Genomic DNA, 24,803 nt, shown 5'->3' on the forward strand with positions numbered 1-24,803 from the left:
GCTTCTTCATTTCCATATCCCCTGATACAATGAAGGACATATTTAAAGCAGTCACTTAATGAGAGCTGGAGGTTTCACTCACTGTGGGCCCAAATAAATACAATCTTACCTTGTGCTTGAGTGCAAAGGTCACATGGATTGTGGAAGGCTGTTAAACATAAGTGCTCATGAGTCTAATTTTAAATGCAAGACACCAAAGACCCCTTGACAGTGAAATTAAATTATTAAGCAGAATGGCCCAGTTATCATCTGGAGGCAGACCTGGGCATTTCACATTGAGTACCACCATGGGCAAGTATTGGCAGTAAAATGAAAAGAGTCAGGAACAAAATATTCTTGGGATGGCTAAGAATGAGGTAAGGAACTTTAAAAAAGAGATCAGAAGGAAAAAAAAAAACTACCACTTATCGAAGAATTACTGTTTGCTACACACTGTATCAGCTGTTGTGTATACATCAGTTGACCTGACCCTCAGAGCAACCTTGTGAGGGATTTATAACACAGACAACACCATCCGCGTTAAATGCCTTGTCCAAGGCCAGCTCATGCCCGTTTATTGAGTTGTGCTGGTGCCTAAGGCAGGAGTCTAACATTAGATGTCAGTCTTGCCTCAGTATTCCATGGCGGGGGGGTTGGGTCAGGGAGAGAAAGTCTGGGCACAGTGAGGAAGGGAAGTACCTCTCCCCGCTCGTTTGAGATAACTGAAGGTGGTGGGAGAAGCTTCCGGTTGCTGGTGGCGCCTTGGCAGCCATCTGTCTATCACTGACCCATTCTCTGCTTCCTGGAGCTAGGCAGATACAGCAGCATATGCAAAACTCTTGTGGGGGCGTTTCGCTAGCACATTTCCAAGATTTCTGTGAAAAGCCCAAAAGCTGTTGGCTTGAGCAAAAGCGTTAATTGGACTCATAGTACCTTTAAACAAATAATACACCGGTGAAGTTTCTGTCATACTCCTTCTTTTAGAAGTCGAAGTGACAGAAGATCAGAACATTTCTCTCTCTGGGTCAAGTCTGAGCAAATATTTTTCTTCATCAAACGAATCCTAAAGGATGGCCTTTATAATTAGTGTATTGAGTAAAAACTCTGATGTCATTTGTTCTGATGCTTATAATAATCTATAAATCCTAAAATTGATATTTTGGTGAGAATTTCTCTCTACACAATTTGTCTCAGTATCTTGATATTGCTATTTGAAGACTGTGCCCTAAAAGGTCAAAATCTTATTACCGCGGTTCTTGAAATTCTATATTTCCCTAAAAATTGTGCAAGACACTCTCATGGAGAAAATGGACAGGTCCTTAATAGGCTTAAGGAGAAAGCTTCCGATGAAGGAAGAGGATATGTGGCCATTTTATTGTGATCCTTTGTTTCCCAGAGATTTCTCATTATAAAGAGAAGGGACTTGTTCTTCATTAGAAAATAACACTAAACTATAGAGTGCCTAAGATAAAGCCTGGAGGAAAAAGTAAACATCTAAAAGTACGTGTTGTAGATCAGGTCCAAAGCTTGGATGAAGTATATGCTTCTTTTAAAAATATTTCATCTGGATCCACAGGTAGCTGAATTTCTAAGACTAGCAATCGTTAAAATTCTCAATAATGAGCTATATATAGGAAGAGATGTTGTTTGAACTGGCATGTCTCCCCAGGTGTCAGGCTAATGACTTTATCATTTTCCTTTCAGGAAGTTTCTCATATAAAGACAATCTTTATATACAGAGAGCCACTCACATAGCTTATCATCACCTTTACTGAGGCTCTATAATACAGTAATTCCGATAATACCTTCTCTTGTCTTCTAACCATGTCGAGCTTCATAATGCCTCATTTTTGCCATACGCTATGTGTTTTAAAAGAAAGAGCTTTCAAAGAGATATAGAATACACATATATCAGAAAAGAAGAAAAGAAAAAAAGAAGAGAGGAAAACCCCAATTGCAATTAAAATGCAATAGTCCTCCACTGCACGACCCAAAGCTAGTTAATACAGACATTTCCAATAACTTTAATCTTTAAGTGGTGATTGTTGGGAAAAAAAAAAAAAAAGAGAAATCAAGTTTGCGTTTCTTAAAAGACAAGAGGGAAGAAAATGACTTGTCATATCTGACTGGGTTGGAAATATAAAATCCAATTCCGAAGCAGCAGAGATAAGAAAAGTGCCGTGAAAGTGCCATCGGCTTAGCAAACACTAAATAATGAACAATGCAGAGACTGTCCGGCGTGATAAAATACTCCATTAGAGGGACTGTTTTTAAATGAGTGATAATTGTGGCACATCCACAGTGAAACGTTATTGAATTTTTATCTGTAGCTGGAAGCTTCTGACAGACTTGCTGAAAAGTCACCTACAAATACTACCTTCTTTAGATGAATTTGACCAAAAGGGGTTTCCAGCATGTAACATCTTTCTGACATTTACAGGATTTTTTTGCTTCCTTGAAGAATCGGATCAGATATTCTTGGTTTCCAGAAAGACACTTAGGTTTTTCACGCATCTTATAGAAAAGTCCTCACTATTCTTCCTTTCATAAAAATTGGATTAAGTTGTTAGTTAAGAATTCCAGTCAAATCTACCAGGATTCAACAAACAGAGCTCAAAGAGGTTGGTACCTAGAGTTAACTGCTATTAACAAGCAACACTGTTCCTTGGAGACCTTCACCTAATACATGCCTGTACCTCATAGGAAGAAGGAGGCCTTTTACATTTTTATTGTATAATTTATAATACTGGATGATAAATTACAGTACTGAGTTTAGGATAATAAAGTAAAAGGACCTTGTCCTAAATACGTGACTAGAAAATTTGGTTCCAAAATAGATCCTTGTGTGTGTGTGTGTGTGTGTGTGTGTGTGTGTGCGCGCGCGCGCGCATGCGCTCGTGTGCGCACGCGGGGGCGGCACGGCTTTTTTAAAGTGGGTGAAACGTCTAGATCACTCCCCCTCCCCTGTTAAAGTGCGCCCAGTGGCGTTCATACCAGGAGTGCAGCATCGCGTCCATCTTGCTGCTGTCATTTTGACAGACAGCGGAAGAACAGCCTCACCCCCGACGTGGAGGAAACAGGCAGGCTGGCTTGGCGTGTTGAGGCGCACGAGTGATGGGTGGTTGTCCTTCCAGACACTATGGTGCATTCTGGGAATGGTCAGGTTTAGTCTAGATTTTGTCACTGACTCATTTTGACCTTGGGCAAATGGCCAAACTTCTGTGTTTCACGGTCATGCTTTATAAAACTGAGAGAATAAAGGCTGGCCTGTCAACTACAGCTTGAGGCAGGAATAAGAGATTAAAAATTAATGATTATAAAGGTCCTTGAAAGTATGAAATGCAATCTAAGTGTTGAATGCCATTACCGTCATCATGGCATCCTCTGGGGCTGTCACACGCAAACACACTCACATGTACCGCCCCCTTGTCACACTTTCCTGGGCTGGCAGTCTAGAAAGGGACTTTACGTACTATTGATTAATAAGTAAGCTGTCTGAAAGAGCATATCCAGTCTATACATAGAACATTTTTCTAAATCCAATCTCACAAAGTAGTGGAGATTTCTTCCATTAAATCTAGGCCAGCTCTTTATTCTTTTTTGTTTTCCCTGTGAAAAGATCTGTCTCTCCTACCCACTGAATTATGTGCCAAACCTACACTTAGATTCAAGCAAAGAAATTAAAAGATGCACCTTTTCTAGTAAGAGTCCATCAAGTCATGGGTTCACCCTGGTTAGTGGGCTTAGTGGAAGTTTTAAAGCACCCAACTACCTGAGGGCTTTTCCAGATAAGAGCTTGGGTTTAGTGGTGCCTTCGCGTGTAGTGATCCACTGATTCTCACCGTAAGCGACTTTCCCATTTGGCCACCAACTCAGTTCCTTCAGATTTGTGGTCCGGGTGCTGCTGCTCGGGCAGCCAGAACTCTGCAGGGCGGCTCTGGCTGTTGCCTCGGGCACTTCTGCATCTCCACCACCTCTTCAGTCTGGCTCTGTAATTTCAGCATGCCGCTTTAGAGCTTTCTCTTGCTTTCCAACTTCTTCTGCCTCTCCCTTTCCCCAGAGATTTTCATTTCTGTTTCTTCTTCTATTACCATTTTATAGTTTTGTTTGAAGATATAATCATTCAGCTGGAAGCCCCTAGCCTCCACACTAAAGCATTCATGATATTATCATATTTTAATAAAATATTTCCCTTATGAATACAAATGTTGGCCTTTTCAAAGAAACCGCCACATAATTCTTTATGGGCAGATACTTAGAACTCCGTAATTACACTGAAACGCCCACAGCCTTCGCTGAGGGAGGTGGGGCGGTGCTTTCTGAGCAGTGCTCAGCACAGGACAGCGAACGCTACGGACGACCAGCTGATGGATAGGAAGGGAACTGCGTTTGGTTCTGGCATGCCTTCCAATAACAGCTGAGTGCTCTTTCCATAGTTTCGAAGAATAAAAAGGTAGGTATCTTTTTGAGCTTCAACTTGGTTTCTCAGATGAGTAATTTGTAGACAGAGGTGACTCTCAGATGCAGATCTGTTCTCAGGCAGATTCTCACGACCTAGGAGACTTCTGGGAACTCTGGTAGAGTGACGGCCATGACTTACTAGGAATGATTCAGGACTAGACAGCTGTTAACACAGTTTTAACAGCAACCACAAGACTTGGATAAGAGAGAAGCCAGAAGAGGTAGGAGAGAGATGTAGTACTAGAGAAGGCAGGCAATGAGTGAGAGCTCCAGCGGTAAGATTTATAGCAGGGACCCCAGGAACCCCATACTGAGTACCCACTGTGTGTCACACGCTGCTAAGAACGCCAAGTTCATCATCTCATTTCATGGCTACAGCAACCTAAACAGTGTGCATCACTATTTCTACTTAATAGGAAAGAAAACTTATTTAACTCAGAGAGGCTAAACAATTTCCCTACGGTGTTCCTACGTGTGCCTGACTTCAAAGTCAAATATGTCCTATGCCTCCTATACTAAGGAAAAAACATGGGAAAGAGTCTATGAATTAAAAAAAAAATATGTAGATGTTTAAGGGGGGGAGGGAGGCAAAATGACCATGATTTAGAAGTCATGTGAGGATACTCATTGAGAGAAAGGGAAAGAATAGCAGAAATGTTTTAAAAGGAGACTGACCCTCATGATTCAGTATTTAAAATGTGCTAAAAGCGAGAGAACGCGGGAAGCCTATTGATCGGTCTGCAGCTTGGAGGATAATCAGCAGAGATAGGACATAGCGCATCACTGTGGAGATGGAGCTGGCCGCGCCCAGATGCTTCTCCCTGTAAAATGAGAGAAGGACCAGCATCCCCGCTGCTGCCAGCAACACGGGTTTCAGAGGGTTCCTGAGAATTATCAGGTAAACACCCTGGGCACAAGGGCCTGCCGCACAATTCTTTCTTCATTAAGGTCAATTTCAATTAGTTGACACACAACAAGAGTATAATTGAGACTGAAAATGAACAAAACTGAATTATAAAATTATCATTTGCTGTCTTTATTCATACAAAATCTACGATTAATTGTAAAATTGGGTACAACATGGAAATATATTTGTTCCAATTTTAGTATATGTGCTGCCAAAGTGAGCACAGGAAATATATATAGAGATAAAGTCTCATACAATTAGCTATGATCAAAACGAATCCAGAATCGGACAGTGGGAAATTCATAAAGAAGATCTAATACCAGGGGTAACTTAATGTTCTCTGTAAACAGCACGATCACAAAGTTAACCAATGGCAATAACTTCAGAAGGGATCACCAACAGAGGAAGAGGAATGACAAGAGAGAAGCCATAGAATGAGAGTCAGCTTTAAAAAAAAATGACAGCTAATAAGACCAAAAAATGATTACGGTATGGAAAGCCTATCCTCGAAAAGATGATGAGAGAAACTAAATATGTAGAGTCAGGCTAAGCAAATGTCTGAGGAGGAGCTGTCTGATAACAGTCTACAAATATTTGAAACTTGTAAATACCGAAGCAGGAGAGGAATTACCATGCATGGAGTTTTAATTAAAAATAATCAGATGAAATTATGACAGGGAAAATTCTCGCTTAATGGACTGACAAAAGCAAAGCTGAAACAGGACGGTGTCTCTGGAGATCTTGGCTAGGGACATTTTTATTCTCATTTGTGTCAAGGCAGAAAAACAAACAGTGGGCCGGGGGCGGGGGCGGTCTGCGTTTTATCTTTCATTTACTATTAAGGCAGAAAAGAACCCACGCCGGTGAGCTCTAGCATGGGAGAATCCACGCTTCACCTTCTAGAAAATGTTAAATCATAGCAGGCAATGCATAATGGCCTCCACGTACGCCCCCAAGCACGTCTGGGGGATGCACAGACACACCTGGACCTTCTCTGTCCTTATTTGCAATGATATGATTGACTTGTAAACACTTCCACATTCATTCAATTGGTTTGGCAATCGAAGCCTTGCATGTTAAGAGAGACACGAATTCCTTGTGCCCTTCTCATGGAGCTGGCTTGAAAAGGGTGAGAGGAATGTTTTTATTTTTAATCAGATTTTGGGAGACAATTTGGAACTAAAAGGGCTCAGCAGAAGTGGGCTGTGGACCTGACTGTGGCACAGACAGACTTGAAGACGACACCTCTATGTCTGGTGTTCTCATCCGTGAAATGGGGAGTCATCTGAAAGCCCAAGCTTTTGAGAACGGAAGGACCGGCGACATAACTACGCAGGAGCTCCCAAATGGAAAGGGCTAGAGAAATTAAAGAAGGAATTTGGGGGGTACTAAATCAGTGTTTTCCAATCTTGGCTATTTGTTGAAACCGTCTGAGAAAGTGTTAAAAGGCACGGGAGCCTGGGCATGTCCCCCGAAGAGTCTGACCACAAGCTCGACAGGCGATTATGACATAAGCCAAGACTGAGGGCCAGTCCTTTAGAAGGGCGGTTCTCGGCCTCTGGTTTGATTGGTTTGGGGGCGCTCAGGCCACATGCGGGAACGCGTAAGTGTGAATCTCTGAGAGTGGGATTCAGCAATAGTATTTTTTCCCCCCAAGCATCAGTATTTTAAAAGCTCTCCAACTCATTATGACTGACATGCACCCATGTGGAGAACTGCTCTCTGCAAGGACATTTTTCAGGAAGCAAATTTCATTTGTAGGGTTTTAAGTCAATATTATACATTATTGCCTAATGAAGATGGGTTAAAATAAGACTGTATTTAGTGAAGAAAATTTGGATAACTCTTTCAATCTCGGCATGGCTTTTTCTGAAAGGAACATGGCTGTGTGCATTTATCGAGGATTGTTTAGTACAAGTGGCAACTAAGAACTAACTATCTGCAGGCCCTAATCAAGTGGCTCAGGGCAGGCAAAATAGCTCCTTCTACACAGAGCCTTTCAGACCCATAAGATTTCAGTCAGTATCAACTGCATAATTGTTTAAGGTGAATAACTATTTTTTTTTTTTTTTAGCAGCTATTCAACTTGTCCAAACATTGGGCTTAAAACAGATACATTTGTCATGTTAAAAAAAATGCTCACTAGAAAAATATACAAAAGCAATTGTACGGTGGTAAAGTGGGAAGTCTATCTAGAACTCAGAAGGAACTGTCTAGAGAGGACTACGAGAATTGGAGGCATAAAAATCAATCCCAGAACATCATCGGTGATAAATCGCAGCTATAGCAGTTATTGCTGATACGATGTGAGAACAGCACTTTATTTCTGTGGTTTTCCTTCTCCAAACCCATAAGCCCAGTCTAATCATGAAAAGAGACTAGACGACCTCATACTGAAGGGCATTCTGCAAAATCACTGACCACTGTTCCTCTAAACTCTCAAGGTCATCAAAACAAGGGAAGTCTAGAAAACTCACAGTCTAGACAAGCCTCAAGAGGCAATAATGACCAAACACATTATGATGTCCTAAATGCGATCCTGGAACAGAAAAAGGACATTAGATAAAAACTAAGGAAATCTGAACAAAGTATAGACTTTAATTAATAACAATGTATTAATATTGTTTCATTAGTTGTGACAAATATAAGATGTTAACAATAGGGAAGACTGGGTACCAGATATGGGAATTCTGTACTACCTTTGCAACATTACTCTAAATCTAAAACTATTCTAAAAAAATTTTTATTAAAAAAAAAAGTCAATCCCAGGAGCTTCTTTACAATGGGCGTATTAGCATTCATCAGTGAACCGACGTGTGGAATTACATCAGTAGCCAGACTCTCCGAGAAGAGAGAGGACAGTACAATGATTGGCAAAGGGTCATTACGGCAGTCAAGTTTGAAGGAAACAGAAAGGAAGCCACAGCCATTTTACATTGGTCTACCAGATCTCCCGGCCAAAAGTCTTTGACATCCGGAGATGGACAGGTAGGGGCCAGGAAAATCTTTTCACACACATTCAAGTATTTCATAGAGAAGATATTCAACATTAATTTCTGAAGAATAGGACAGAAGAAAGAGGTTTAGACTGAAGCCAAGGGACTTTAATATAAAATAGATAACCTCCTAGAGCGTAAGGTTGCTTCAAGAGCAGAATATGTAATCAAGGAAGTTTTAGAATCTCTAATCCTGGAGACTTTTAGAGAATCTAAGACAGAGAGGACTCCCTCCCTACCCCTCAAGGAAGCAGTGTCGACAAAAAGAGCCATGAAGCACCTTTCCTGTTCTGTCGTCTATTTTTAAAAGCAACACATCCTTAAAACAAAAGAAAAAAATACAAAAGAAAATCATTAGTGTTCAAATTGAATACACTCTAACAATTTTTATGTAGGTCACATTTTGTTGAGAATCTTCTTTGCCATAATAGTTAATCTCAAGGTCTTGATTTAGGATTCTTACAAACAGCAGATACTACAAAGGGCAGATATTACTCTGTGACTTTACTAGAAAGTTGAAATTGTGATCAATTAAGAAAACATGTAGAAACGTAGATCCCAAATGCTCAGACCTAATATGATCCTGCTCAACTCCCTTATACCAAAAGCATCTTTGTTAAAACAGATCTTGAACATAAAGAAACTCTAGAAGTGAGGAGTGGGAGACAAAGGCTGAATTGTGGATGAGAGTCAGGAAACAAGGCACATGCAAAGAGAAGTGGAGGGAGCCATGAGAGGTCAGGTTGGGTCCATCCAAGTCCCTTCTGGGACCGCTTCTGGAGCTCTCGGCAAAAAAAAAATGCTCTTTTTGTCTGGGACCAAATAATGCTGGGGCTGCTGGGTGCCAAAGACATTGCCACATGCAAATCACTTACCTGTGATGGAAAGCAATAAAGAGAAAAGACAGAGAGAGAGAGAGAGAGAGAGAAAAGGAGGAAAGAAGGTGAGAGGAGGGGGAGGGAGGGAGCGAGTGTGTGAACACACAAGTGAGCACACACAGGTGTGTAAACATGTCTGTGACATGCTGCTATCTTGTGAACCTCTGCATCCAGCCACACCCGAAGTCTTTTGATCGACCAGTTTTATCAATCAATGCGTTCTCTTTCCTTCAACTGGTTTGTGGCTTTCAATGGAAAGAACTGTAAGTAAAACAGGTCCAAGGAAGACTGAGCAGGGCGGGGGCACCAGGAGAAACAGAGCAGGGACGTGAGCTGCGGCAGAACGGAAGTTAGAGCAGTGCCTTTGGTGGAGCTGGAATCTACGTGAGCTGCAGAGACCCTTTAAAGTGTAAGGAAGACACAGTGACGTTCAGGCAAATACTAAAAGAGATGGAAAAATTATCTTTAAAAAAAACGGTCAACTCTTATCTCCTGGACAAATGGCCAACCTTGCTCTATCGCTAAAATGCAAAACTCCTCAGTATGATAGGCTGTTTCAAACGTTTCGGGTGGATAAGAATCCTGCTGTATTACTGGAGGAGATATTCTGTGAGAATAATTTTCTGCCAACTTCCTCTACTCCACTACATTAATAGATTGTTTATTATAATAAAGCATGGTGGTTACCATGCCAAATAGTTAACAGGATGGGGAACAAGCAATAAACCTACAATCCTTTCTTGATTTCTTCCCGCCAAGAGTATCCATGAGTGCTAGACAAAAGGCTGGCATTTTCTTCATGCTACCTAGTCTGGAGACCTGAAAACGTTTGTGCTGAGGTAATCATCCAGTTCGCTTTTCAAAGAATAATAAAGAGCTGTCCCTTATTCCCTTTCTAGAGTCACACTGACATGGAATAATCAAAGTAACCCATTATCAGAGAACTCTCTGCTTTATTCAAATTACAAACATCAGTGGGCATCTCTCCTGGGAATTTAAAGAACAGACTAGTGCAGATGAGCTAGGCTTGTTGTTAGCAGAATAAACCAGATTCGCTTGATGCTTTGTTTTAACAAAGACAACATAAGTAGTGATTACAATTCATTTGGGTTTTGCACTGATCATCAAAATGCTGACAGTTACTTAAATCACTCACTGGGTGGAATAATCACCTTGAGAGGAACTGAGAAGATACAATTTATATTATAAAATGGAACTGAGTACATGAGACAAAGTGTGAACGGGCGTGGTAGGAGAGATCTTCGTCAGAATAACAGAGATGATCAAAGACATGAACTAGGCAGTGACTGTACTGAGTGCTGTTAGTGACACAATAGCTGACTTGTGCAGTTACAGAGTTGAGCATAACTCAGAAAGCGCCTCTCTTTTTTTCCCCCTCCTCTTTAATTCTGCCCAACCTCTGACCTATGGATGTTGCCATTTTCCCCTTACGAGCTGGATCTCTGAAGGCAGGGCGTCTCCTCCACACGCTTGTGGCATGCCCAAGCCCTGGCACTCCGGGGTGTGGGCTGTGTGGCTCCACCTGGGGCACGAACCCAGGACCTTCTGTGTGCAAAGCAGACATGCTAACCACTACATTATGGAGCCACCTCAACCTCTCTCTTTTTGAAAACGGTGGTTGCCAGGTTAGCCTGTGCGAACCACTCAGCTACTTGCTTTAGAGGCTGTGTTCTATCTTGCCTTATGGAGCCCCTGCAGAACAAACAGAATAAAATCGGGAATGCTATGTCACTGGAGCTTGCATTATTAAATATTAGGTATTGATGGCTCACCGAATGAAAGGACACTTTCCAATCATCACTAATAGACCTACCCAGGCTGTCTTGCATTTGCAAGAGTCGAAGGAAAGCAGGAAAAGAGGCATCTGGTCCCTTTTCACAGCAGCTTATTTTGCAATTAGCTGAAGGGAAATTAACTTTTTTTTTTCTTTTTTTTTTTTGTAAGCTGGGGCGGCACTGGGAGATAAAATGGGCAATTGAGATGACTGCTTGTGACAGACTGCTTGATAGGATGGGAGTATAAAGCTGTGGGCCTTTCAAGGACACCTACTTATGTGGAATCTGCTCAGATCCAATCCTGTGCCCAACCATCCTTAATAGGTGGGTACATGTTCTATTCTTATAGATTCTGAGAATAAACATGTAATTTTATCATGAGATAAAAAGTATAAAAAAAAAGTAATATTTTAAAAAGATTTCTAAAGCAGAATATACAGTCTTGCTCAAAAGCCCCCCTCCTTCTGGACATTCTCCTCACCCCCGACTGACCCTCAGGACAGCTACATGATCAGCATGAGGTCAGAAGTGGTGAGCATTCAAGGACTCTTGAATTCTGCTTGTGGGTCCAGAATTTCAGGGAATAATTTACCCCTGTGAATCTCACCCACACCTCTTCCTTCTTTACCTTTGGAACCATGGTTAACCAAGTAATTGTAACTTTTCAAAAGACAATTGATAATAACTTACTCTGAAGTTCACGTTCTAAATAATGCAAGTGTTTCCTCCTGATAATCTTCTAATAGTTAACTTTAAGTTCAGAGTTGATTTTGTTTCTTTCATGTTCTTGCTGTTTTTCTACTTTTTTTTCTATCCTGTTTGTGCCTCTCCATTTATACATTCAAATCTGTTATCTCCTTTTTCATTCTTCATATCATTTTCTTCTTTGATTCTATTATAACTGCCAACACATACTTATAAATGAATGCCTTTAAAATGTATTTATTTTATAGTTATTGAATAAAGCTTACATGCCCTAAAGTTTTCAAATTATTTTTCTCTGAGTCATTAGTCCTTGATAGAAAAAGGTTTCAGTTTTATTTCATATCCTATTCCTTAATTTCCTTGAAATCTATAATTATCTCTCAGCCATCTCTTTTCTAGAGTAATTGTTTTTCTCATATTCTTCATTTTCTAGCATCTCAATCACTTCTACTATTCTCATTTTCATTAACTTTGTATCAGTTAAAATGAAAGCATCGGCCATGTGCTCAGCTCTGAGCCCTAAGACAGTTTCTACCCTGGAGAAGTTGCGAGGATAACGAAAGGTATTGCTTTCTGTTCCTGAGACACAGTGGTTCAGTCGTTGGTGACTTTATGTTGCTAAGGTTTAACATCAAGCTACGTTAACACGGACCATCCTGCTTTCCCGTGCCCTACACAGGGAAGCCGAGATTAAAGTTCCTTTTGCAGAATCACAAAGTATAGAATGTGCAACATGAGCAGAATTCTGGCGACAAATCTTCTGACAACTTAAACAGATCCCCACACGGTGATATGCATAAGGATGCTCACATTTCAAATGAAAGTACTCGGGCTGGTTCTCAGCTGTGCCCACAACAGCTCCCCTCCTCGATACTTACTCTGGGACGTAGAAAGACTGGAGAAAGCGGACTTCGTTCGACCTGCCAACCACTCCAGGCTTTCATGCATGTTGGCCAAAGCTTTGAGGTCACTGACGTCACGCAGGATGTCTTGCGGAGGGATTAATTTATCACCCAGGTTCCCAATAAGGACTTCTGACTCCTTGCCAAAGGCTGCCCTAAAAAAACAAACCAGAAACATACTTTACATACAGTAGGGACAAGACAGGCGTGGGCAATACTTTTTAAGGCATGTCTAGCATGATGGTAATTATAATCACGGCAGTGCAGCATGCCATTTTCCTAGGTTTAATTTCATGAGAAAACTGCCATATACTGTATACCACATTCTGGTAGGAGAAAGAGTTCTTGGTGGAAGGAAGTGACCCTGATGATTACACCTTCAACAGCGACCAGTAGGGGCTTGATGGGCCCTATAAATAGCTCTGATGCCTGTTCCCTCAGTGGTTTTTCCCTAACCTCTCGTCCCCCTGCGGAAGTCGAGGGAAGGCTTGGGATATTACACGTATACATTGTTTGAGGGTTGTTGTAACAAATAAAACAACTAAGTTAATCTGGCATCTAGACGATTGTTTTAAAATGTTCAAAAGCAAAGAGGGCCCAGCCTCTTTAAGAAAGCAGGTTACGAGTTAGATGGATGATAGGCTCGATTCATTCATTCATTCAGTCACTCATTTGCTTATTCTAAAAAGGATCTGGGGCAAATAAACATAAAGCATTAAGGCATTCATTATTTGGAAAGAGAAACCAGTAAAAATGAACACTGTGATCCTTTTACTGACTGGAAAAATATAGTCAGGTGGATTTCAAACAGAGTCCAGTGTCTTCATGTTTCGGAGGGCTGAAAAATCATGTTACGTAGGGTGACAGAAGGATGAAGTCAGAAGGGATCCTACAGACTATATGACGGAGCTGCTGTACAGATGAAAAAACGAAGCCTCAGATGGTTAACTGTTTTGCCTACAGGACACAGAGTGGCAGAGCTGGGAATCGCGCTGTCTGACCCCCACAGCTGTTTCCTTCAAAAGGAGATACCTGAAATGATAAAAGGTGACTGAGGATGTTAGGGAGAAATTTCAGGAAAGGTAAACACAAGTAGGTATGCAGAGCTGATGCTGGTGGAGGTTGGAACAGGCACCTGGAGAGCTCTGCATAAGCCCCAAGGCTTTTACAACTCAAAACACCTTAAGTGAGCAAAAGCAAAGGCTTTATTTAAGTAGAACGAACTGAATTAAGTTTTAAGCAAGCAGTGATTAATAATAGCTGACATATAGTCAGAACGATGCTTAATTGACACACAGGCATTTAGTGTCCGGCATTGTAGCGGACACTCAATGTTGAAAGAAATGACTGCTGTGAATTAAATGCGTAGTAAAATGTTTACCCTACCAAGTAGCGACTCATGATTAGGTTTCTTATTTCAGAAGAAGGTTACATTTGTAAGGGAAAGTCATAATTGGTGGACTGAGCTGGGTAGGTCATGACTGTGGAGACAATACAGTGCTGTGGATGGAGCACAGGAACCTTACGTGGACATACCAACCCTGCGTGGTGGTTTTGTGAAAGGTCCTGCGGTGGGATGCGAAATCTGCATTTCTTACCAGTTTCAGGTTGCCTGTCTGGGAAGCATGTGTCCTTTGAGTTCCCATGGGTTAGGTCAGAGCACAGGCTTCAAAGTCAGGGAAACCTGGACTCACCTCTGCATCTGCCGCTTACTTGCCGTGTGATGCTGAGCATTATTAGTGAGGGGTAATGGTACTGACCTCGTATGAAGTGATGTGAGAAGTGGATGAGGTGACTTTTAAAATCTTTCCTGGGAAAATTTCAATAATTACAAAAGTAGAGAGAAGAGTATAATAAATCCCCATGTAGCCATTGCTCGAGTTCAATTATTAGTAACCCGCAGTGAGTCTGTCTTTCATCTATCATCATCTACGACTACTCCCCCTCGGGGCACTCCGAAGTCATCCAGATGATAGTAAGTGCACGACACAGTGCGTGGACCTTGGTGAAAGCGAACAGGTTGCGGCTATCGTTATTCTTAGGTCTGTTGAAATGACTGGTTTATTTAGTGTCGACCCAAAGTACACTACGATGAATAAATGGAAATAGGTAAGAGTAACCGGGATTAAATAAATTAGATCACAAGGGCTACTTTTAAAATTGAACCTTGTAACATTGTAGCAAATGTCACCCTGTTTCGGAGTCCAGACTTTTCTCAAAATCTTTCAGAGGTAAATTATTGAGGTAGAAACCATTGGTTGCCTACTAAGCATCCATTATCTGATTTTTTTTTTTTAAATCAGATGTTGGGGTTGCCATGTACCCAACCTAAAAACAAAATAAAACAAACAACAACAACAAAACCCATTCCATTTTCCAGCCCCTCTTGCAGATGAGTGGTCAGTGAGATGCCACCTGCCAGCAGTAGATGGGCTTCCGGAAGAGCTCTTTCAGGCAGTCTTATTTGTCAAGGACCTCTTTTGCCTCCCCCCTTTACTGGAACACAGTCATGGCAAGTGACATTGCAGTAGCTCTTCTTCAAACATCAGGTGACCTTGAGTATGAAAATGGTACTGAGAATAACGGCACTAAGGACAGAAGGGCACGGGCGCATCGGTGACCCCCTGGAGCTGTGATGCTGGCCCAGATAATACCTTCTGGGCTTCATCTTATAGGAGAGAAAATGAAACCTTATTTGTCTAAGCCAGCACTATTCCAAGTTTTTTGCTACGAGCAGAGAAATGTAATTTCTACCTGACACAATTATCTAATTAGCATAAGTGATGTCATCCTCAGAAAACTTTCTCTGAATTTAGATATCCCTAAAATCGAGTTACTGGGAAAAGCAAAACAATGTCTCTTCCATGATTTGAGCCCAGCAGACAGTTCTAATATCTTCCCTTCGGCTGTCACTCAGTCGAGTTGTAAATATTTAGTTTTCTTAATCTGTCCTTATATATCAACTCTTGCAGCCCTTTAATCATCTTTGATAGATATAACACAAAAAAATGCCTTGGAGCTAGGCGGTAAAAAAGCAACAGGGGAGGAAGACGGCTTTGCAAACCAGGCTTGCAGCCATTTTTATGCACAGAGGTGTAACCCTGGGTAGAACGTGACAGTGGAGACAAATGTATTTATGTAGAGGTCTGATCTGCTCGTGTGGGATCTGAGGGCCCCGGGCATGTCTGCCGTGTGCTTCCAGCACTCCCTGCCTATCCCGTTTCCCTTTGCTCACTGAGATTTGCTTAACCTCCTCCGAAGGGAGAGCAATAGACTGAGAAAAATACAAACTGCCTCATGTTGAATACATAGTAGACATCTCATTTGACAGGAATCCATAATCACCCCCTAACAACCTGGAGAGAGCACAGAAGCCATGACATTGAGAATAAATGACTGACAGCTAGAGCCATTTCACACACGAGAAATCATTCCTTCGAGGATCTGTGTGTGGCAAAGAGCTCGGTGGACGGTTTTTATGTATTATAATAACCTTAAGGGGACGGTTTTAGCTGCCTCACTACAGGTTTTTTTCCTAAACTCTCTAACTTATTAAAGAAATTACGGTATATCTACACTACAGAAAAATATGCAGCCATTAGAAATTACACAGTAGAAAATACTTGATACCATACAAAAATGTTGTATATAGTTTATTCTTAGCCATGATATATAGTTGGACAAAATAAGCTGTTATGAAATGGTACAAATTGTATAACATTAAAAAAGAACACAATTATGCATTTATATGAACTAAAAAAAGATTGGATATCTGTACACCACAATGTTAATTATGTGACTCGATGATGCTTTGTGCCTCGTATTTTCTAAGTTTTCTCCAAAAAACATGTTTACCTTTTAATTAACCATACAAACTGGAGATCACGTGACAGATGAGAAAACCTTTCAAATGGACACATCAGGAATTCCAGCATGGAAGACTGGAGGGCGCGGGTATTATAGCTACTTGAACCAAACTGGGAGGCGATGAGCGGCTGGGCTGAAGGCTGGTTGGGACTGTGTCCCCTGCAGAGGGGTCTCACTGCCGGACCGTCTACCACCTAGCAACTGGGCTGATACTGCTTCCTCTTTCTAGATCTAAATTTTACTTACTCTTTATCTTCTGCACATCATTTAATGAAAACATGTGTATTTTTGAGTGAAATGGGCAGCAGAATCATGATTAACTTGAGAAGACAAAGTAATAGGTGCTCAGTAATTTCCCAAAGATTATCTGACATAGCCAGGAACAGAAACCGGAGCTCGAAACTTATCTGCTGTAGGTGCTGAGCCCCATGGGGAGAGTCACTGTCATCATTAGTAGGCCGGCATGCTCTCACAGAAGGCTAAGAAACTGAAGGGTGTCAAACCTTTTAAGCTTAATTTTACCACACAACGAGAAACTTTAAAGAGCTTGATCGGATGAGAATCTTGCCAAGAGCGTAAAACCTACTTAACTTCATTTTAGCACACAGTCATGATCTTTAAAGAGGCCTGTCTGACAAGAACTCATTTAAGAGAATTTTGCCAAAGATGCCTCAAATAGTCTCCATTTAGTCTTTAAATAATAGTGTTATCCACTGAAATCTTGAGAAGGCAAAAGAAAAAAAAATCTGCATTTCAGCAGGCTAAATGTACTTATGAGAGAAACATCACAAATAGTTTCTCAGTGATTTGCAGATCTGTGCTATATTTGGTCACATAATATATATGTTCGGACTCCCTGCTCTTTCTCCCTGCCCTCTTCCCGCGTCGCCCACCGCCGCTTGCTACTGCGGAGTCTGCTGCCAGGCAGCTGCCCCAGGGGCCTGGGAAACGGTACAAGGCCCAGAACAGAGCAGGGGGAGGGCGGGGACTAAAATAAGTTGTCCCAATGGGGGCGACGTGGTCTTTCCCAGATAGTTCCGAGGGCTCCAGATAGGAGGAATCGCACCGACTGGAAATGGAGGACTGTGGACATCCCAGACTTGAGATGAATACGATGGCTGAGGAGCCTGACTCCCCCTTGCTGGAGAGAGGGGGTGAATGACTTTATACACGATGAATAGCTATCTTACACTAAGCAGAAGTATGAAGTTTTAAAATATAAGTAATGATGCAGAAAAACAAACGGGGTGGACCCTAGAAGTCCTCGGCCTGGTCGCCCTAAGATCCACTCCCGCCCTCCCTTCTCTGATCTGCACCGGGGAGACGGGGAGCTGACCGTGCCAGCTGCGTGCCAGGCGCCTAGCTGAGGCCCTGGCGGGACGTTGCCGGGCCCAGAAAGGAGAAGCCAGGGCATAAGCCCCCTCCCTGTCCTCCCTGGGTGATGTCGCCAGCAACCAGCGAAGGATGCGCCCCCTCCCTGGCTCCAGCTCCCGCCACGCCTGGGCTTCCTTTGCGCACCTCTGCGCCGGTAAGCGCCTCCCCTGCGGGCATGCCAGCTTCCGGGAGGCGGGGCCTCTCTGCATCGCTACCCCGTGGGTTACCTTAGTGTCCCCCTGTCGGACATCCATATCCTCATTAACCTGTATAACCGATTCCCTACATTAAACCCCCTCTGAGGTAAATACTGGAAGTGGTTTATGTTTTCCACGTTAGACCCTGACTTATAAAGGACCTAATAAGGATGTCTGACCATATTCAGTGCTACTGGGACTTGAGGAAATGTTCTGGCATGGAGATTAATTAGTTCTGTTGTACAGGTAGCCAAACTGAGACATGTTGAGGTGACCTGTAAAGATCGTGTAGTTACTATGTGTCAGTGCCTAAATGAAGAAGGTTAGAAAAAAGTCAGGTCAGCTCACTCAGATTCCTAATAAAACCAACTCATTCTTACGAGATGTGACAATGACTTCCATTTATCACTTCTGCTTTTTACAACTGCTCCGTCTGCAACACTTTCCAAACCTGTCTAATTTGTGTGTCAGAAATAATGAGGGGAGGACCGTGCTGATGGCTTCTTTAATCAGGTTTTCAAAATCTGATCTTGGCTAAACCTTCGTAAAGAGAAAGTAATAAAATAGTCCAGTTACCTTGATTGCAATATTATTTTTGTCCTCCTAGAAACTGCTAACACTCATCACTGAGTCTGCCCTTCAGTGGTTTCCATGCCTGGCGCTTCATCACATTGTCATGTGAGGAGCTACTTTTTATATTTAATAAGTAATTGCTACTCTTTAGAAATTCGTCTCCTCCTTCAATAATCACAATCAAGGATTTTTCATTTGCGTTTTTCCTTGCCCACTATTCTCCTACCATTCAGAAACCTGCAATGCTCTCCACTGCCTAGACGAGACCGAGCGGTCCACATTCTGTGCAGAGGAAGAACAGAGGTTGGGGAGGGGCTTCGGGGTGTTCTTTGCAATCAGGATGAATGTGTGAAATATTAGCAACTCCTCCCATGATCTGCTTGGGATTTAGAAAAATATTAATTTTTCCCCTGGCTGCTGAGAAATTGGGGTTTCTGGGATCCTACCCCCTCAGAGATGACAGCCAGAGAAATTAAGTAAGGTGCGTTTTTAAGTCAGCTTCCTCACCGGAGTAGACACAGAACAGTAGATTTGTGGATGTGGGGTGTTCTGGTGCCGAGAGGGATCTTGGTAGGAAGCCTAAACCAGCAGTGCTTGCTGTGGCTACACACTAACATCTCGACTGGAAAAGCTTAAACGAAATACCTGCTGCCAAACTCTACCCTCAGAAATGCTGATTTAATTGGTCATGGGTGCGGCTCAGGCATGGGCATTTTCTAAAATTACAGCTTGTGATATAATTCACATACCATAAAATTCACCCGTTTAATATGTGCAGTTCGATGGTTTTTAGTATTGTCATGCGACCACAGCACAATCAATTCAGAACATTTTCGTCACCTCGAAAAGAAACCCTGTCCCCATTAGACTTTGCACTCATCCCCAGGCCTACCCCTTGTCCTGGGAAACTTCTAATCTGCTTTCTGTCTCTATAGATGTCCCTGTTCTACACATTCATGTAAATGGAATCATACAATAGGCTGTCTTTTGTGACTGGCTTCTTTTACTGAACATGGTTTCGAGGTTCAGCCATGTTCAAGAATGCAGCACTGCTTCGTTTCTTTCATTATCAAATAATATTCCATTGTATGAGCATACCAAATCGTATTTATCTGTTCACCAGCTGATGATCATTTGGGTTGTTTCCAACTTGGGGTTTTTATGAACGATGCTGATATGAACATTCACATATGAGTATTTGTGTGGATGCATGGTTTCATTTCTCTTGGGTACGTAGACCTACGAGTGGAATTGCTGGGTCATACGGTCACTCTGTCTTTAACTCTTTGGAAAGATGACAGATTGTTTTTCAAAATGACTGCACCATTTCATATGTCCACGGATAGTAAGGAGGTTCCAATTTTTCCATATCCTTGCTTACACAATTATTACCTGTCTTCTCCTCCTCTTCCTCCTCCTCCTCATTATTGTCACCCTAGTGGATGTGAAGTAATTTCTCACTGTGGCCTCAATTTGCATTTCCTTGATAGTTAGTAATATCGAGCCATCTTTTCGTGTGTTTATTGAGGGACCATTTATATATCTCCTTTAGAGAAATGTCAATTCTGATCCTTTGTTCATTTTTTAGCTGGGTCATTTGTCTTTTTATTGAGTCATCAATAGTATTGAGTCATCAAGATGTTTACTAGGAATCCACCATTACCCAGGCCCTCTTCTAGTTCCTGTAGTGGGTTCAAGGCCAATAGAATGATTTCATAATCTGCTAATATGCCATGACCCAGAGTTTGAAAAATACTGTGTGAAAGTCGGCCTGGCTCTGTGAATGTGTTCCTTGATTAGGTCTCCTAAGATGGCAAACATTTCTCAGGCATGTTACAGAGAACCTGAAGCACACAGAGGAAGACATGCTCATTTGCACACTGTAGCAAAGGTGGGAACAGAGCTACGGCTGTTCTTGGTTTATAAATCAGGGTCACAAGCCATACTGCCTGTCACAAGCGTAGTGGCTTTAGTGTTTCCTTTTGTCCACCCCCGCCCAAAGACATATAAAAATAGCTTCTGATTGTGGAATTGGACTTTCCTAAACACTCAACTGGTAAGCAGTGCTAAAGGAGGGTGGCGTATACAGGTCTTTAAATCTCGGAGTACAGCCCCTTGATAGTAATAGGCACCTTCCTACTTTTTAAGACCAGAATGCTTGATTGATGGGCAACGGCCTAGCAATAAAGTCAATCAAAAGCCTCCTAAGGGACAAAAATATTTGTTCCAGCTCAATATGTTTATCATCTACAAACGATTCAAGAGTTTATGTGGGGCAGAGGGAGGACACGAAACTCTTACATTCAGCATGAGAACTCTGAAAAGAGAAGAGGAAGATGAGTAAATGAGCATGCGTGAGGAATGGCTGGTGAGGACGGGGGGCTGAGTGGATGGATGTGGCCTCCACTAAGGATGGACACGGTGCTTCAGCTGGGTCACAAACCATCCCCGAGCAGCTGGTCAGCTTGAGCCTCTCCACCAGTGGCCCGCTCCTCCGACCACTTAATTAGCTGCCTCCGTGTTCATTTTAAATTATTATTATTATTTTTTAAATGGACGGACAATGCTCTAAGTTGGTTCTTGAGTCACAGGATATTCACGTATACTTGGCTCAGGGAAACGTGCAGAGAGAGCTTTTATTAAGAGAAAGGAACCATGAGAGATGTAAGAGCCATCTTTCCTAAAAGGAAATACAAATCTCTTCCAGTTTTTCCATTATTTTTGTCATGTTCCTAAGTCACGCTCCAGCAGGTTCGAGATGTCAGTAATGGCAACAAGAAATTGTTAAATCCTCAGAACAGAGAAAACTGACTTGCTTAATGCAATCACATCTCAGAAATGCTGGAACCCTTGCTGTTTCTGAGGCTTCCCGGAGAATGAAAGCAGCTACTTGCCCCCGACTCGCCCATCCCGAGCTTTAATCTGAACATGTAACGAAAAGGAAAACATACAGGCGGGCCAATGGAAGTATTTGCAGTCAATTATGGCCACCTTCAAACATTTAAATCACTGTGATGTGAAAGCACAGACTGACTCACCACCAAGTGTCCACGTTAACGTTAGAGGGATAAGGACATCTTATCTGGTATTATTACTAAAGGGTATCGCATTACCCAGTGCACATAGTTTTGGTACATTTACCACCGTTCCACCATCAAGCTCTCCTTCCAATTATGCCTGATGCAGTGACTATGTGAAAGCTATCAATGAGATGGGAAGAGAACGAGGGGTGGGGAGGGAGGGATAGAGGGAGGTCGAGGAGATTTTTTACAGAAGAATGTCAGCTAATAAACGTTTCAGACAGTTCATCGATGGATGCCAAAACTATTGGTTGAAGTGTTGTTCGAAAATAGGAAAATCATGTGGTCACGTGTTACCATCCCACAAATTACCAATTAATCACAGAAAGGAATAAATGTACCTGACAATGGGGACATCTGGCAGTGACCACCTTAACCAGATGGTCAAGTTTGGCACGGCTGGCCCCAGCGCAGGCAGACTTCACGTGAAGCGATACAGTGGGAGTCACAAAATTTCACTTACGTGGGATTCTGGACAGAAATGCTCAATCCGTTAGATAAATTCAGGTCCCTGCTTGATAAGTGGCTTAGACTCTTTATCAAAGATTTGTCTTGAGACTTGTAGATTAGTGGAACTCATCAGAATTAGTGGAACTCAGAACTGCATGTCACATGACAATATCAAAGAATTGACCACATTTTCTTACAAAAACAGCTTTAAAATTGAAGGCTGTGATTCTGAGACATCAAATATATGATGAATGTTTATGAAAAAAATGTGCTGTAAATATAAACATACTAAAACTAGAACCCTGAGGAGCAGCTAAAAAATAATAAAGTTACATTCAAAATTCCACAAACTGGACAGAATGCTGTAGGTGTACTGATTACACAAAGGGCTCCAACCTAAAGTGTAAATAAATACACAACATAAAAACACTTTAGTAGACATTACATATGAACTAATTTGCTAATTAAAACAAATAGACACACACACTATAAAATCAGCCTGTGCATTCTAGAATCGAAAGCTGTCATTTACGGATAAGGGATGGAGGTAAAGAAGAGTGAGGGGACTTGCTAAAACACACAGAGAATTAGGGGCAGGGCAGAGAAGGAATCCAAGGCTCAGTCTCAAAGTTTTCTCCACAGACGAGAGTACACAATGTATCAGTGAGTAAAGACAGTGAAAAATTCCATGAAAATCGATACGGGGTAACAAGGAGCAAAGAGCTCATGGTGAAGCTGCACATTCTTTCCAGGCTGATGGCACCTGCTCGGAGTTCTGAACTAGACTCAACTTGGAATAAAGTTGCACTGAAACGCTCCGTTAGCCTGGAACATAACCGATGCGTCTTTCTTTAGCCAAGCCACCCAAATAATCCTGGGTACTTACTAAGTTTTATTTGTTGGATGTTGTCAAGCAACAGCGGATACAAACAATAAGGTACAAGGCGGTTTGTTTATTTATTTATTTTTTTCCTGCAGATGCTGGAACTCCCAGGGCTATGCAGGTTTTCTGCCAGGAGTCACTATAAATTATGCACTTATTCCAACAGCAATAGTTTTCCATAAAGAATGGTATTTAAGCTTTAAAATAGATTACCAATATATAGAATTAAAATAACCAATTCAACATTTACTTTGGTTTTTCAACTACTGAGAATGATTACAGATGTAAAAGTCAAAATTTATATAGTAATGAATTTCCTCGTCTGAATAGTCCAGTTTATTGACCATTCTGGTTATTTTTTAAATTGTCATACAATTTCCTTTAGAAGCAGCTAAGTCTATTCAGAACAGACACACAGAACAACTGACCCCAAACTAAGGCAACAGTCCCGAACTTAACAACTAAGTGTCGTGTTTTCAAGGAAGCTCTTTTGGAAGAGAGGGGCAAGGAACTGAGGAGCAGGTGGGGTTTGGGGTTCTTAGGAGGAAGACAAAGAAAGAGGTGGGAAGCCCTATGCAAAGTGACATACTTCAGAGAAGGGGAAACTGCCTTGCATAAAATTCACAGAAAAATAAAGATGGTTTAAGATTTTTTTCAGGAATAAAAAATATTACAATGACATTGTATTTGTGGAGAATTAGTGAAATAGAAGTGAAGAACAGCAGGGTTTGAGGATGCGTGAAATTTTTAAATAAAATATAAACTTAAAACCTAAGTAATAATTACTCATGTTTACATCACCTATAATTATGAGCAGTAACCCCATCCCACCTCACCCCATCTTTAGTCCTGTGCCCCCAAAAGCACCATCTACAACTTAAAAAATCTATTACTAATTCTTTTAGTGGTTATGACCACTTCTTTACATAATCTATGGAAGCTGCCGCCTGTTGATGTATTAATTTTAGACATTTTATTCTAACCTCCTGGTCCACGGACGGGTGAGGAATTACTCAGATTACTAAGACCTATGTTTACACATATATTTACCTCCAGCAGGAGTGCTCATCACACTGTGAAATGCCCATTTGCTTTTCTCCCCCCAGAATGTGAGCCCATAACCCAGGAGGCAAGCAGGGTGGGGTGCGTGGGGGAGAGGGCTTCTAGGAGGAGCTGCTGGAGGAGTTGACATAGGAGCTGAATCTTGAAAGCAGAACTGAGTAGGTACAGGAGGTGGGGCGAGTAGCTGGCATTCTGGGAAGGGGCGTGGCAAAGACAAGGAGGTAGGGAGGAAGGGGCGTGGTGGACTGGGGGCTGAGGGGGTCCAATAGGAAAGGGAAGACTGGGGTGAGAAGACACATGGTTCTTCCTGATCTGGAAGGCGATTTAAGCCTGCAACGGAGAGCAGCCATTAATGGAGAAAGACTGGGGAAAAGGGACTGCAGACTCAGGCCTTTCCAGTGGTGGTTTTGGACTGTCTTGCTGCTCGCCCTTGTCTTGGGAACAAACACCTCTTCCTGCTCCTGCCCGGGCTACGTGACAGGTGTCCTTCCCTCCACCACAGTGGCACAGAACGTCATTATTAGCCTCACCTTCTGAAGGGCTGTGTGGGACTAAATTAGAGGGGTTACATTTTCTTTTTCTTTTATTAAGACTCCAAATAAGAAAAAATGCAATGGTATTAAATGTACACCTAAGTAAAAAAGAAAAAAACTGCATAATCTGATATTAAACAAAAGTAAAATGTAGAAAACA

At 41.9% G+C, this 24,803-nt stretch overlaps 1 protein-coding gene and 1 non-coding gene across 2 annotated transcripts in view; both read right to left on the bottom strand.

Moving 5' to 3' along the window:
- Positions 1-24,803, bottom strand: part of EXOC4 (exocyst complex component 4) — a 632,532-nt gene that overhangs the window by 89,596 nt on the left and 518,133 nt on the right. The window contains exon 14 of the mRNA XM_016148762.2: positions 12,601-12,779. Within this exon, the coding sequence (XP_016004248.1) occupies positions 12,601-12,779 (179 nt within the window). The remainder of the gene's footprint in view (positions 1-12,600; positions 12,780-24,803) is intronic.
- On the bottom strand, positions 10,756-10,829 carry TRNAA-UGC. Its single transcript has one exon. It is a non-coding gene; the product is annotated as a tRNA-Ala (tRNA).

This window comes from Rousettus aegyptiacus, unplaced genomic scaffold (assembly GCF_014176215.1).
Source record: "Rousettus aegyptiacus isolate mRouAeg1 unplaced genomic scaffold, mRouAeg1.p scaffold_m13_p_13, whole genome shotgun sequence".
NCBI classification, from domain to species: Eukaryota; Metazoa; Chordata; class Mammalia; order Chiroptera; family Pteropodidae; genus Rousettus; species Rousettus aegyptiacus.